This window comes from Triticum urartu, chromosome 2, assembly GCF_003073215.2.
Source record: "Triticum urartu cultivar G1812 chromosome 2, Tu2.1, whole genome shotgun sequence".
In the NCBI taxonomy this organism is placed as follows: domain Eukaryota; kingdom Viridiplantae; phylum Streptophyta; class Magnoliopsida; order Poales; family Poaceae; genus Triticum; species Triticum urartu.
Window position 1 is genome coordinate 693,125,862 of NC_053023.1, and position 16,875 is coordinate 693,142,736.

At 46.1% G+C, this 16,875-nt stretch overlaps 1 protein-coding gene and 1 pseudogene across 1 annotated transcript; one reads left to right on the forward strand and one right to left on the reverse strand.

The window, feature by feature from the left end:
* The first annotated feature begins 5,719 nt into the window (after positions 1-5,719).
* Positions 5,720-6,646, forward strand: LOC125534166 (E3 ubiquitin-protein ligase ATL6-like). The gene has a single exon (XM_048697449.1). The coding sequence runs from the start codon at positions 5,927-5,929 to the stop codon at positions 6,455-6,457; it is 531 nt and encodes a 176-aa protein (XP_048553406.1). The 5' UTR covers positions 5,720-5,926; the 3' UTR covers positions 6,458-6,646.
* Positions 6,647-8,832: 2,186 nt separating this feature from the next.
* LOC125534167 lies at positions 8,833-15,094 on the reverse strand (annotated as a pseudogene).
* Positions 15,095-16,875: the final 1,781 nt, after the last annotated feature.

The following is a 16,875-nucleotide window of genomic DNA, read 5'->3' on the forward strand; positions in this document are numbered from 1 at the left end:
TACCGATGACAAAGGGAACAACGTATGTTGTTATGCGGTCTGACCGATAAAAGATCTTCGTAGAATATGTGGGAACCAATATGGGCATCCAGGTCCCGCTATTGGTTATTGACCGGAGACATGTCTCGGTCATGTCTACATTGTTCTCGAACCCGTAGGGTCCGCACGCTTAAGGTTACGATGACAGTTATATTACGAGTTTATGCATTTTGATGTACCGAAGTTTGTTCGGAGTCCCGGATGTGATCACGGACATGACGAGGAGTCTCGAAATAGTCGAGACATAAAGATTGATATATTGGAAGCCTATATTTGGATATCGGAAGTGTTCCGGGTGAAATCGGGATTTTACCGGAAAACCGGGAGGTTACCGGAACCCCCCGGGAGGTACATGGGCCTTAATGGGCCTTAGTGGAAGAAGAGGAGAGGCGGCCAGGGCTGGGCCGTGCGCCCCTCCCCCCTAGTCCGAATAGGACAAGGAGAGAGGGGGCCGGCGCCCCCTCCTTCTCTCTCTCTCTGTTCCCACCTCGCGAATCCTATTCCAACTAGGATTGGGGGAGAAGTCCTACTCCCTGAGGGAGTAGGACTCCTCCTGGCGCGCCCTATGATGGCCGGCCGGCCTCCCCCTCTTGAACCTTTATATACGGAGGCAGGGGCACCCCTAGAGACACAAATTGATCCACGTGATCATATTCTTAGCCGTGTGCGGTGCCCCCTTCCACCATAGTCCTCGATAGTATTGTAGCGGTGCTTAGGCGAAGCCCTGCGACAGTAGTACATCAAGATCGTCACCAAGCCGTCGTGCTGACGGAACTCTTCCCCAACACTTTGCTGGATCGGAGTCCGGGGATCGTCATCGAGCTGAACGTGTGCTAGAACTCTGAGGTGCCGTAGTTTCGGTGCTTGATCGGTCGGGCTGTGGAGACGTACGACTACATCAACCAAACGCTTCCGTTGTCGATCTACAATGGTACGTAGATCACACTCTCCCCTCTCGTTGCTATGCCTCACCATGATCTTGCGTGTGCGTAGGAATTTTTTTGAAATTACTACGTTCCCCAACAGGCCCAAGGGGGGGGGGGCGCACCAGCCCACTAAGGGCTGGTTCCCCTCCCCACTTCAGCCCTTGGGGCCCTCCGGGATGGGTGGCCCCACCCGGTGGACCCCCGGGACCCATCCGGTGGTCCCGGTACAATACCGGTGACCCCGAAACTTTCCCGATGGCCGAAATAACACTTCCTATATATAACTCTTCACCTCCGGACCATTCCGGAACTTCTCGTGACGTCCAGGATCTCATCCGGGACTCCGAACAACTTTCGAATTACTGCATACTCATATCTATACAACCCTAGCGTCACTGAACCTTAAGTGTGTAGACCCTATGGGTTCGGGAGACAAGTAGACATGACCGAGACGACTCTCTGGTCAATAACCAACAGCGGGATCTGGATACCCATGTTGGCTCCCACATGCTCCTTGATGATCTCATCGGATGAACCACGATGTCGAGGACCTAATCAATCCCGTACTCAATTCCCTTTGTCAATCGGTACGTTACTTGCCCAAGACTCGATCGTCGGTATCCCAATACCTCGTTCAGTCTCGTTACCGGCAAGTCACTTTACTCGTACCGTAATGCATGATCCCGTGATCAACCACTTGATCACATTGAGCTCATTATGATGATGCATTACCGAGTGGGCCCAGAGATACCTCTCCGTCATATGGAGTGACAAATCCCAGTCTCGATTCGTGCCAACCCAACAGACACTTTCGGAGATACCTGTAATGTACCTTTATAGTCACCCAGTTACGTTGTGACGTTTGGCACACCCAAGGCACTCCTACGGCATCCGGGAGTTGCACAATCTCATGGTCTAAGGAAATGATACTTGACATCCAGAAAAGCTACAGCAAACGAACTACACGATCTTTGTGCTATGCTTAGGTTTGGGTCTTGTCCATCACATCATTCTCCTAATGATGTGATCCCGTTATCAATGACATCCCCATGTCCATAGCCAGGAAACCATGACTATGATCAACGAGCTAGTCAACTAGAGGCTCACTAGGGACACATTGTGGTCTATGTATTCACACATGTATTACGATTTCCGGATAATACAATTATAGCATGAATAATAGACAATTATCATGAATAAGGAAATATAATAATCATTTTATTATTGCCTCTAGGGCATATTTCCAACAACTTTACTTCTTGGTTGTTGTTCCTTTGTGTAAAGGCTAGCGTTCTGCTATTTGATCAATTTTGTCGATATATATGTGCATTGTACTATGATCCTTATGATATGAATGAGACACGTATTACCATAAAAATGGAATTTTATTCATGTATAGGATAGGAATCAACTCTTTACATTTCCTTCTTTTGCGGTAAATTCTTCACATTTCAATTAAAGGAAAAAAAAGGTTAGTCTAAATTTAATGAAAAAATTCTTATCTTATGCATCAAATGATATCTCTTTCCCCATGGAAATTGATATACAACGTAATAGTGCTGATATTATGTTCTACAAATCATAACTTTTATAATTTCCTATGGTCAATCTTGCCATGGAGGTATACATAGGAGTTGTGTGTGTACTTGTACATCTTCATGAAGCAGATCTTGTGCTCCTAACACACAAACAAGATTCCCTCTTTGGCACTTCTCTCTCGATCATAGCACCAACTAATCTAAGGGAGCGTTCGGTTTCTCACTGCTCCTATAACTCCGCTCCCGGAGCGGACGGGATTGCAGCTTATTTTGACGGAGCTGGCAAAACCAAGCTCCACAACTCCTCGGAGCGGATCGATTCCGAACGGGGCATAAGATTGCTAGTTTATTAGGGACTGTTTGGTTCCTAGCCAAACCTTGCCACACTTTGCCACAACTAACCTTAGGCAAGTTTGACCAAGTTAGGTAGGTGTTTGGTTCTAGCCACACCTAAGGCAAGAATTTTTTTTATGAGCAGTGAACCCCACATGTCATAGACACAAGAAGTGTGGTAAGATTCTCTTAGGCAAGCCAAAGTGTGGCTAACAATTTGAGCAACTCAAGTAAGGCACGTGTGGCAAATGTGGAAAAAATTATGTGGCAATATATGGCAATGATAGTCACAATCCAAACAGCCCCTTACTTACTCATCAGGGAAGGACATGCCGGCTAGCAGGGGGCAGGTAGGTAAGGGGAGTTCTGTGCTCTCAATCGAGGATCTCAATGTTCCTCTAGTCTTCGTCGCCCTCCTTCTCGCCCAAGGCGAGATGATTGCGGACGGAGCAGAGCCAACTGTGTTGCAGCGCCATGCTCATAGTGATGCAATCCTTGTTCCAAAGCCAACGAAGAGGCCTTGACAACACAGTCCACATAGGAGTACAAGACATGTGCTTGTTCTTTTCTAGCTCTCTGTTGGAGTTGAACATGAGGAGGAAAGGTGTTGGGAAAAATAGATAAACATGAATAACAAGGGCACTACCATTGACAAGTGGGTCATTTTAGAAAAAATAAATTGCTGAGCTATCTGGCACCTCAACAACATACTGACTAACTACCCTGAATTTCACTACCCAGAGGTCCCAAAGGTTATTTGTCTGGCCTAGGGGGTCATGTGATTGATTCATGAACCCGAAGGGGTTAATGTTGACTTTTTCTGACGTAGATACCTACGGAATTTTTTTTCTCACTGGTTGAACCTACAGGAAATATTGGATTTTTTGTCTAAAAAAACCATCTGCCGAGTCAAATTGCCAGAAAAGACCATCTTCAAAATGAATTGACAAAAAAGACTAGCTGCACCGTGGCGGCAGGCGCAGCAGACGACACGTGGCACCTGCCGCCACAGTCGCCGGCGGCAGCCCCTGCCGCCACGAGCGCAGGCGGCAGCTCGGGCATAACAGGTTTTCCGTCCGCGCCAGCTGCAACGGAATGGGCAGGCGGCCGCTACTGCTGCGAGTGTGCGCCAGATGGGCCCTGCCGCTGCTGTTAATCTGCAAGCGAAGAACAAATGCACAATATTATATAAACAAATGCACAATATTATATATGACTATTTGTGTCGGCCAGTCAGGTGGTGATGTATTTATCCGGTAATACCTAACGAGTGGGTGGAGTTCATGTGATTGACATATCGAGAACAGCTGAACAGATCATCTCACGCTTTCCAGTAATCTATCTACAGCGCATCAATACGAGCATTTGTGTGTTCAGGCATTGGCCTGCCTGCCCGTGTGATTAGTGATCAATCTTGCTTTTGTACTACTATTACATCTCGACGAAACCCGAGTTGTTGAAGCAAGGAAGCAGTGCGCAACAGCAACAGCGGCTGCCGCCTCGGGCTGTGGCGGCAGGGCCCACCTGGCCTGCCGCGGTACGCGCAGCAGACGTACCACTCCGGTGTTCCGTTGCAGCTGGTGCGCCGGATGAAAAAAACCTGTTAAGCCTGGGCTGCCGCCTGCACCCATGGCGGCAGGTGCCACGTGTCTGCTGCCGCACCTGCCGCCATGACTCAGCTGGTCTTTTTTAACAATTTGATCTAGAAATAGTTTTTTTTGTCAATATCACTCGGCGGGTGGTCCTTTTGGACAAAAATTTGAAAATATTGTAGAGCTACAGAAAACACTTATGGACTTCATCTACATTTTTTGAAAAAGGGTGAATTTTATTAGCTTAAAATGAAGCATCAAGAGAATACAAACATGATGAGCACACACCCGGTCTCTGCATAGCTAAGATGCACACAGCCAACACCAACCCACACAAAAAACACGTCAGCAAATAGCAAAGTTATATAAGATCAAAGCTATGCATGGGCGAGAAAAAAAAACAAAAAAAAAACAAAGTGATCAGTTCTGTGATCGGCAAACTATAGGAAAGACCATATCTGCACCAACCGTCTCAAGACACCATATGAACATCGTGATTCTTCAACAGCAACGCCTTCAGCAAGGGAGCAACGCTGAAACGCTGTCGTCACTGGATCCAGCAGTCAACGCCGGAATCTAGGTTTTCACCCTGAAGAAATTGTCCGAGCATATCCGAGCAATGCCTTCAACAAGGTAACGATGTATAACCATCGCCATTGCCAGAATTCAATTCTGGGCTTTCACCCCGGAGCTCGATACCGGGTACTTAAGAAGCAGCACCATCGACGTCACAAATGTGTTGTCGCCACCATTTTTCCATGACCCCGGCAGCTACATGCGATGCGCCGCTGCATAACCATTCCTTTGCGTCAACCCATAGGTTCAGTCAGTAGGAAAATCTGCTATAGGTGTAGTGTTACTCACAGGGCCGTACAACACACGCCACACAATTTTTAAAAAACTATGTGTACCAAAGATGTAAAATTCTGAATTCTTATCTACTATTATAGTATCTTTTAGCTGGAACAAATAATCCTTCTAGAATTCTTTTATACAGAATCTTTGAGTTTATCTCCATTAAAATATATTCTTCCATGCAGGATTTTTAAGCCCTGTGATATCAAATTAGGCAGTCGTATATATTAGGTTTGTGTCAAGCCCCTTTTTAGAAGAATTTCTTTAGGCTAGTGCAACATTACCCGAACTAGCACTTCTGACATGGATATGAGTTCGAAGATTCTACTTTCACCATTAAATTATAAACAAACATATTTTTTTTGAGAGGCAGGTGCTGCCACCTGGAAGAAGACTGGAGTGTGGAGTTGGCCACTGGGTAGATTCCTGGTAAATGCTCTTGGAACGAACTTGGCTAATCCATTCACTGGCAGAACATTGTATAACATAACTTAACTCTTGCTCAGCACCACTGGCCGTAACATTAGTACACGCCAACAAAACCATCATTGCTCGCACAAGCCAGCAGAGGGAGAGCAAAGCAAGAACCGCACGGCACGGCACGACACTCTGCGAGTGGAGTGACTGACATCCATCGATCGGCATGTCGACGGCGTCGGGGCAGCAGCAGCCGCCGCCGCCGCACCGGGGGCTGTGGAGCCTCGGCGGGACGGTGGAGCTCGTGGCGGCGTTCACGGCGGTGTGCCTCGCGCTGTACGGGGCGGTGCTGTACCTCAACTATCTGTACGTGCGGTGGAGCGGGCGGGACGGCGTGCGCCGGACGGGGCCCGGCCCCGAGGCCGGGCCGGCGACGGGGAAGAGGGACGGCGGAGGAGGGCTCGACGAGGCGGCGCTGGCGGCCATGCCGGTGTTCAGGTTCAAGGCGGAGCCGCGCGGGGGCGGCGGCGGCGGCGGCGAGGAGTGCGCGGTGTGCCTGGGCGCCATGCAGGACGGCGACGCGGTGCGCGCCCTGCCCGGGTGCAGCCACGCGTTCCACGCCGGGTGCGTCGACGTCTGGCTGGGCGCTCACGCCACCTGCCCCGTCTGCCGCGCGCACCCTGCTCCGGCAGCGAAGGACGGCTCCAAGACGGCAGAGACCGCCGGACGGGGGCCGGACCCGGAGAGCACGGTATAGCATGCGTGCGTTCGCCATCCCCGAGCTGCCAGTATGGCTTGAGGTACTTATCTTATGGGGTTTGAGTACAGAATGTTTGTGTTAGCTTACTCCGATTGGGAGTCTGGGACCGACAATTTTGTCTCATGGCTTGTAAATTGTAATCCTACTTGACTTTGGTGATGATAAATAAAGAAGTTCTCCAGATCACTCCGTAACTAGGTTTCTTTAGAAACCTTTGTAACTAAGTTCATATGTGATGTATCCGTAGATACTGACACCCTTTTTCCTAGTTTCAGGAGTAGCAATGTGGACACGTTATTAGTACATAACAGCAGACTTGTGCTAATTTGAAGGATTGTGATATTGGAATATATTGACCGCACCTCTTCATCTGTTCGAACTTTTGGATGAATTGATTGAAACATGAGTTCAATACCCGAGACAAGTGGTCTTTTATTGTAGTTTCACGGTATATATTGCACTGTTAATTAATCAATTAACCAACCAGCTAATTCCAATTGTGACCAGCTAATTCCAATTGTGACCAGTCAGGTGAGGAAATTGTGGATGGATGACCCGTATGCACCGCTGAAAAGGACATGACAATCCCTTTTGTGCTGGACAATACTACATGTTTTCAGTCCCATGTTCAACAGTGGTCAGACAAGGATAAGATTAAGGCTTTATCCACTACCACAACGACACCTGATGTTTGAGCGAGCAAGTGCGCGGAAAACATTTCTTTAACCACGACAGTAAATATCTCTGACGCATGAAGCACCGAGGCTAGCGGCAATTATCGCATACTGCATACATCGACCGATGCAGAGATTAAGTCAGGGGTGCTCTCACTTTTGTAAAAAAAAAGAATTTAGTCATGTATTGCATCAAATTGAGCACGGCATATGGTGACAACAACACGTCAAGTCACCGCCACCTTCAGAAATTCAGGGTCCCGGGGTGAAATGAAAAATAAGACCCTAATTTTTTAAAAACCCATATGACTAAAGCCATACACTTATAGTGGGAAAAATATTAGGTGCTACCATAATACCAATTTGAAAATTTCAAATATAAATGTTTCAAAAAAAATCTGAAAAAAAATCATGGATGTTCGTAACATACATGTCTACAAACCCTAAAAAAGTCAGATCCAAATTCGATATACACATTGAGAAGCAAAAAAAGACAAATCGGATGTCAATAGTGCAGTTTTTCAAACTATTTATGTTTTTGTCTTTATTGACACTATGCATGCTCAATTTTTTCCCCAATGTGTACATCGAATTTGGATATGAATTTTTTAGGGTTTGTAAACACACGTGTTGTGAACATCTACGATTTTTTTTCAGAAGTTGTTAATACATTTAAATTTGAATTTTTTGAATTGGTATCATGGGAGCATCTAGGTGCTGGTAGCACCTGATATTTTCCCACTTATAGTGCAGCAGGTCGGCATGGAAAATTTGAACCAACAAGGTGTCAAGTACCACTGATTTCCCAAAAGAGAAAAACAAGCACGGTTGATCCTAGCTAAAACAATACAGTCCAGCTCAAGCAGGAGCGACAGACACTCCAAGAGAAAAGTAATCGTAGTGGAAGGTTCTGTTGACCCAATTACCCAGGTCGAGCTAAGATAAGTCGTGGGCACTGACAGTAAAGTCCGCGGCGGTAAAAAACACTAAATTTAAACCGCTGGGAGCTGGCCAGCTGAGCATTTTGTCACGTAGGAGTATACGTGACAGATCACGCACCGGCAAAAGCCAAGCAGCGGAAGCTGTGCGCTCGTGTCGAGCAGAGGTGGCACACACAGGAGATTCCATGGAGACTGGGAAGAGAGGACACACGCTATCTGCATAGAACTGTAACAGTAAACAAGGCTACAAAAGTAGCCATTTTATCAAGTTACCATGTTAGCTCATTATGCAACAGAGAACATCCACACGCATATATATGCACTTCTAAGTGAAAAAACTAAGCTGATAAAAAGGTGCACATGATCAATTAGACAAAGATACAAATATGAAGCACCTGTTTGGGACCTTCTGCATGTACAGTTTCTAGGTACGGGTCATCTGTGAAATGACGCATCAGTAGATGGAACTCAAGGCTTATACCAACCAGTCATACTGAATACTGGTGATGTTACAGTCATTATCGGTTCAATTAACATACATGAAACTACTGATGATGTTACAGTCATTACCGGTTCAATTAGCATACATGAAACTTAGCGCATACCGTCATCGCAGCATCTAAAAACTAAAGTACCAAAGCGTTACAGCAAGGTTCAACTAACATACATGAAACTTAGCGCATACCGTTATCGCAGCATCTAAAAACTAAAGTACCAAAGCGTTACAGCAAGAGCTCACTTACTCCTGATAGGCTTATTCAGCTAGTAAAGAAAGCTCTCCGTAACTTCCCCTTCCACATTTCCCACCAGCTCTCTGTTTTTGTCTTCTGTCCGTAGAATTCAGAGTCTGCACCTACCCTCAAGACACGATCTCTCACAGTTATCAACAGTTCATCTAAAGCAGTGATTTTACTCACAAGAGAGTTCTTCTCATCCTCAGCGTCAACACAAAGTAGGAAGGCATCTATCTCTGCAACATTTGCTTCGCCGTCCTTAACCAAAGCTTCTCTGAATGAACGTAATGCTGTTACGAGGACAGATGAAGCCTTTTCTGTGCCCTCAGGACCAACATCCCACAAAATGTTTCCAGTAACTTCAGATTCTGAATCCTCCTGTGAAAAAGGGGAATTCGGTGTAAAAAAAGGAATTCAAGTGTTTGTATGGACAAATATGTGCAAGGCAATAGATTCTAGTGATACAGATCATTTTATCTAGCTGTTGCAGAAGCAATGAAGGTGAAATAAGATACTACATCACTGCCATTTAGAACACTTCAAAATCTACAGTTATTATGATGATATGAAAGCAATTGAAATAGTAACAGCTAAGATTTGATGGAATTAACGATGGTTAAATTTTTATTATAGTTGAGTGTCTTAACTATAGATCAAACTAATATCTGGAATAAAAAAGAAATGCTAGGGTTTTAGGGGGTTATAGTGAGCGATGCATGTTTAATTGGCTTTTACACCCCTAATTAGAAACCAAACAAATATATATAGGATAACAAACTCATCTATCCAATTGGAATTTATCTAGTTATTATTTTTATTTTAGTGAACAATAGAAAAAACAGTTACGATCTAAGAGAAAAATGATGAATTACGATTCAATGATAAATAAACACATCCGTAACTGGGTTCACGGGAAAAAGAAACAAAGTTGCATATTTTTGCTGTTTGGAAACATATTGGAAGATGCTGACTGTTTTTGGACCTTGCTTTTTAAAAGAATGTGGCCTATTTGGACTCTAGCTGGATTAACTAGTCTCCCTCTGTAAACTAATATAAGAGCATTTAGATCACTACTTTATAGTGATCTAAACACTTATATTAGTTTACGGAGGGAGTATAAGAGATAAATTTGCATTTAGAGAACACATATACTTTGCATCCCTCCAAAAACATGCAAGAGGTTAGATAGTGCCATAGGGATAATCGTGTGTACTATCCAACAGCCGAAGTCAAAGCTTGAATGACGCACAGTTCTCACTGGCATCAAATTATGCAACACATATTCATTAAATAAGATATAAATTTAAAGCTGAAGTAGAAGACAGCATAAGTATAAAGAGAATGGAAATGTATAAAGAGAAAGAAAACATAACTTACCATTGAAAATATTACTTATGTATATCCAAATATTTAAACAAGAACAACAACAAAGCCTTTAAGTCCCGAACAAGTTGGGGTAGGCTAGAGTTGAAACCCATAAGCTCTCGAAACCAACTCATGGCTCTGGCACGTGGATAGCTAACTTCCACGTACCTCTATCCGTGGCTAGTTCTTTGATGATATTCCAATCCTTCAGGTCTCTCCATATGGACTCCTCTCATGTCCAGTTTGGTCTATCCCGACATCTCTTGAGGTTATTAGCACACAAACCGTCGGCTATGCACTAGCGCTTCTAGAGGCTTGCGCTATATATGCCCAAACCATCTCAGACGATGTTGGACAAGTTTCTCTTCAATTAGTGCCTACCCCAACTCTATCACGTATATCATCATTCTAGACCCAATCCTTTCTTGTGTGACCACACATCCATCTCAACATGCGTATTTTCCTACGCCAAACTGTTGGACATGTTGCCTTTTAGTTGGCTAACATTCCGCGCCATACAACATCACAGGTCGAACCGCCGTCCTATAGAACCTACCTTTTAGCTTTTGCGGCACTTTCTTGTCATGGAGAACGCCAGAAGCTTGGCGCCACTTCATCCATTTGGGTTTGATTCGATGGCTCACATCTTCATTGATATCATCATCCTTCTGCAGCATTGACCCCATATATCGTAAGGTGTCCTTCTAAGGTACCACCTGCCCACCAAGGCTAACCTCCTCCTCCTCGTGCCTAGTAGTACTGAAACCGCACCACATGTACTAAGTTTTAGTATACTAAGCCTAAAACCTTTTGATTCCAAAGTTTGTCTCCATATATAACTTTCTATTAACCCCCGCCCGACTATCGTCAACTAGCACCACATCATTCGCAAAGAGCATACACCATAGGATATCTCCTTGTGAGCTCATCCATCAACACAACAAAAAGCTAAGGGCTCAATGTTGATCCTTGGTGCAGTCATATTTTAATCAAAAAGTCATCACTGTCGCCATCAATTGTTCGAACACTTGTCACAACATTATCATACATGTCCTTGATGAGGGTAATGTACTTTGTTGGGACTTTGTGTTTCCCCAAGACCCACCACATGACATTCCACAGTATCTTATCGTAGGCCTTCTCCAAGTCAATGAACACCATACGCAGGTCCTTCTTTTGCTCCCTGTATCTCTACATAAGTACTCGTACCAAGAAAATGGTTTCCATGGTTTTTGTCACGCTTGTCATTTTTCATAATTGATACTCAATGACTCTCTCCCATAGCTTCATTGTATGCCTCATCAGCTTAATTCCATGGTAATTAGCACAACTTTGAACACCCCCCTTGTTCTTAAAGATTGGTACTAATATACTTTGCCTCCATTCTTCGGGCATCTTGTTATCCCGAAAATTGAGGTTTAAGAGCTTAATTAGCCATACTATTGCTATGTCCTGAGGCCTCTCCACACCTCAATGAGGATACAATCGGCCCATCGCCTTGCCTCCTTTCATCCTTTTTAAAGCCTTACTGACCTCAGACTCCTGGATTCGTCACACAAAACGCATGTTTGTATCATCAAAGGAGTCATCCAGCTCAATGATAGAGCTCTCATTTTCTCCATTGAAATCTTGTCGAGATACTCCCGCCATCTATGCTTGACCTCCTTGTTCTTTACCAGGAGTCGATCTGCTCCATCCTTGATGCATTTGACTTGGTTGACATCCCTCGTCTTCCTGTCTCGGATCTTGGTCATCTTATAGATGTCCCTTTCACCTTCCTTCGTGTCTAAACGCCGGTAGAGGTCATCATACGCCTAACCTGTTGCTTCACTCACAACTCGCTTTGAGGTCTTCTTTGTCACCTTGTATTTCTCTATGTTGTCACTTATCAGCACTCCTATTCCAAGTTTAGGCGTCTGAAACAACCTTTCTTCTCCTTAATAGCCTTCTGGACATCATCATTTCACCACCAGGTATATTTAATTTAGCTTCGCTCCTACTTCCCATGGTCACCCCAAACTCCTTTGAAGTCACTTTGCGAAAGCAAGTTGCCATCTTCATCCACATATTGTTTGCATCACCTCCTTCCTCCCAAGGGCACCTACATAATAACCCTCTCCTTGAAAGCCTGAGATGCCCCCCCCCGAGCTTCCACCACTTTGTTCTAGTCACTTTGGCGCGTTTTATCCCGCTGGACATGAGCAGAAATCAGCCGCCACAAGCTTATGTCGAGGGACAACGCACTCTCCAGGTATCACCTTAAAATCTAGGCAAGCACGCCTGTCTTATCTTCTCTAGAGGATGAAATCAATCTGGCTAGAGTGTTGACCACTACTAAAAGTCACTAGATAGGATTCTCCCTTTTTAAAGAGGGTGTTAGCTATGGTCATGTTGTAGGCTAGAGCGAACTCTCTTTCTTGATTCCTGCTACCATAGCCAAAGCCACATGCCCCCCTTCAAAACATCTGGTAGATGTACCCATGTGGCCATTGAGGTCTCCTATGAAGAGCTTCTTGCCAATAGGTACACTCCTAACCATGTCTCTAGGCCTTCCGAGAACTCCCCCTTCATTGGGGCCTACTTGGGAAGCATATGCGTTGATAACATTGAGAACTAAGTCCCCAACTACCAGCTTGACTAGGATAAATCCGGTCCCCTTGCCTCTTGACATCTACCACTCCACACCTGAGGCTCTTGTTGATGAAGACAACCACTCCACACCTACTCCATTCCTGTTTGTAGTTGTCCCCATGTACCATAACTTGAAGCCAGTATGCTCCACCTCCACCTTCTGTCCCTTCCATTTGGTTTCTTGGACACATAGGATATCAACACCTCTCCTCACCACTGAATCAACTAGCTCACGTAACTTATCCGTCAAGGACCCTATGTTCCAGCTACCTAAGCAGATCCTAATAGGCTCTGCTAGCTTCCTTACCCTTCACTCTCGTTGAGTCAAATGCAAAGACCCTTACTAACTTTTCACTACACCCGGGCATCAATGTAGCGCACCATTAAGGACGCGACAACCCGATCCTAGCTCACCTATCACCATGTCCAGATCTAAGATACGACACGCCACCAAAGAGGCGATAGCCCAACCATTGCCCATTTAACACCACACCTGGGTTCCGGTATGGCGCGTCACAAAGAAGGATAACCAAATATTTAAACACTATTGAAAATTCTAGTTATTGATATGATAGCTTTATGATTATGCTATCATATAATCTGCAGAAACCCTCCAAATATTTGAACACAACTGACGAATCAAGCTATTCTATTCATATACTAGTTACACATTATGTTTGTGGAGCTTTATATCATAATGCTATACTATAATCTACAGAAACCCTCATGCTATAAGTTGACAATTTTGCATCTATGTAGTAATGTACAAGTAGTTTAGGCTGTCTCCTATTTTTTTTGAAAGAATGGGAATAGCGTTGCCAGCTCTGCTACTATGAGTTAGGTAAATAAGACATGTTACTTGGACTAAAACCGATAGCATATATTCACAGCAACAATCCAATCCTCTCAAGAAACTTCATTCCATGCAATCAATGGACCAAACATAAAAAGGAGTACTTAGCAGTTAGCACCACGGTCACACAAGAATAGGCTCACCATGCTGCATACCAAAGGAGGCCAGGCCAAGTAGGGATGGACAGGGCATGGAAGTTGCTCTCTATTCTTAAAATGCTGGTTCAGCTCCGCTGTTTTCAGAGAGAAGGACAGGAACCACTCAGGGGATTTGTACTGCTCCATGGAATTCTTCCAGGGGGAAATAGAAAGGTAGACAAAACCACTGAAAACTGTCATAAGCCGCACTGAGATTATATCTTCCATTGAACAGTTGGTGACCTCCATAAAGCTAGAGTGCAACGGAAACGTATTGTGCAGCACAAATCGCTGGACGCCATCATCACTGTTTGTCAAGATCCAAACAGAAAGTGTGCATTCCTTCTCATTTACGATACAGAGCCTCCCATTCTTGGTCTGACCAATCTTAAATTCTGGGTATACCACTCTCAAGGGCAGCGGCAGATCTAATAGAGAGAACTGAAAGTTATCTGTGTTGAGCACCAAAATGTACTCGCTGAGAGATGCCCTGCCCACAGACTCGCATTGCCAACAGATAAACCCATCCACTATCGTGCGGGTTGTACGCCTGAATCCCTCAGGCAGCAGCGCGGCCGTCTCCGGGAAAATCTGCCACTCCATGGTGTCCGGTGAGAAGACGGCGACGCGAGCCCAAGGCCGTGAGTAGTCATGACGGACAGAGACCACACGGGGCGGCCTCTGATCCTCTCTGGGGGAGAGTGTGTGGAACTCAAGGGTGGTGCCGTCGGGCATGTCATGGTGCTCCCGGGGGTGGAGAAACAGAGCCTGGGGGTTGTAGTAAACTACCTGCTTGGTGCTCCGATGTTGGAGAGCGATGAAGCCTTCATCGTACGCAATCGAAGGATCGGTGAAATCGACCCCCCACTCGGAAGCGTCGTCGTCTCGTAGGGGACTGAATCTGGCGGCAGTGGGGGGGGCGTGAGGCGGGGAAGGTAGGTACCGTGCGCATGTAGGGTGTGAGGAAGAGAGCGAGGAGCGGGGGCGCGTGGAGCGCACGGAAGCTGCGGCGGAAGGCGCGGGACGAACGAACGGCGCCCAGGAAGGTGCGGCAGGTGAAGGCGGCGGAGGCGAGGTTGGGGAGGTCCGGGAGGCGGAGGAAGATCTCTCGGAGCTGGTCGTCGTCGAGGGCACTTATGGTGGTGGGAGCGGATGGTATAGGGTGCTCCGCCGCCACCGCCGGCGGCGGCGGCGGGTGGGAAGCCATGGCTGCTTGGCTGCCGAGTTCAAGTGGCCGCGGATTTGGAATGGCAGACGCTCGGAAACGCAGACCTAGCCGCTTGGAAGTTTTTTTTAATCTTTTTTCCCCTGAGCCAGAGAAGCGTCACGAGGGAAGCACTAGCAATCAGACTACTGAAATCCCCTCCTCGTAGGTCTCGAACCTAGGGTTTTCCAGTCCTCCGGCGGCCAGGCCGCCGTGAGTTTTTTCACTGAGATTTGATTGATGGCCAAAAGGTCGGGCTGTTGTTTCCCTCTCGCACGCCCCTCTACTCCTCCACCGAGCAGTTTCCCAACGTCGGTGCTGGTTTGGATAGAAAGCGCTTGCGACCTATTTTGGGACGATCATGTCGACGGAGATCCCGAGTGGCAGTTCGGGTACGACGGGATTAGAAGATGACACCAGTAGGCTGCTGGAAAGATTGAATCTGGAAGAAGATGAGGCGGATGATCTTGTTTGGGAAGATGAGATTGATGCAGAAGAAATCAGACCTAAGTGGTTGGCGTTAGGGCGACTCCTAACGAAGAAAAGCTTTAGCCAGAGTGCGCTGATAGCAGAGATGAAGGCGGCCTGGAATCCTGCTCAGGCGGTGGTCTGGAGGAGGATTAATGCAAACCTTTTTTCAATACAATTCAATTGCCTTGCGGATTGGAACAAGGCCATGCATCAGGGCCCTTGGGATTTCCATGGAACGGCCTTGCTCATGGAAGAATATGATGGTTTTACCAACCCAGAAAAGATTAAGTTAGACAGGTTGACGACGTGGTGTCAAATCCACAAGTTACCTGATGGAGTTCTCAAGAGCAAGAGTGCGCTGCAGAATCTAGCGAGCCGGATCGGCAAGGTCGAGGAGGTACATGTCACACTCCCCAACAGTTTCATCGGTGAGTTCATCAGAGTACGAGTGAGCCTGGATGTTAACAAGAAATTGACTAGGGCTGTGGGGATAACTAAAGGAGGTGAAACTGAGAAGTACTTGGTAAAATTTGAGAAACTCCCAACTTTCTGTAATGCTTGCAGTTTGTTAGGCCATTGGCATGAAGAATGTGGGACAGGAAAGCATGCCAAATCAAAATTTCAATGGGGGAGTTTCTTGATGGCCACTCACAGAGGCAGAGGGGGTGGACGTGGTCCGTCTGACCGGCAGAGAGGAGACATGGATGATTCTGTTGGAAGGGGAAGAGGTCTTGGACGAGGTTTTGGTAGAGGCCGGGGAACTGATAATGACCCCCTTGCTGATTTGAGTAAAGGTGGAGAGACATCAGTTAGTTGGAGACACAATTATGCCCAGAAGGAAAGCAATGAGACTAGTGGTACAACAAGGAATGAGATCATTCCAGGAACCAACAACCAAGACGCAAGAGTGATGGCAGCATCAGAAAACATCTTGGGGAAGAGGACAGCCCAAGATAGCAACACATCTACTTTACCGCCTGGAAAAATAAGTGTGGATACAGACCCAACATCTGCGATAATTCCTTTTACAGGGAATAAAACAGTTCAGGAACTAGAAAAGGCCACGTTTGCGAAAAAGGTAAATCTTTTTGAAACAACAACAGATGAGGAAAGGGTCCCGGGACCCTTCGATACACCTCAGAAGAGTATGAACAGGAAGAGGCTCAAGGATAAGGATGGACAGGCTGTTGATAATAACCCAAGTTCTTCACGACATTCAGGATCAGCGACACCTCTTGAGGGTGATCGCCGGGAACAATGAAACTCTTGGCTTGGAACTTCCGGGGACTAGGGAATGAACCGGCAGTTCGAGCTTTGCTGGATGTCCAGCGAAGCGTACTTCCCGATGTGATGTTTCTGTTGGAGACTCACCTAGATAGCTATCCGGCTGAATGCTTAAGACGTA

Coding starts and splice junctions, on each gene's coding strand:
- LOC125534166 (XM_048697449.1), top strand. CDS start 5,927: ATGTCGACGGCGTCGGGGCAGCAGCAGCCGCCGCCGCCGCACCGGGGG.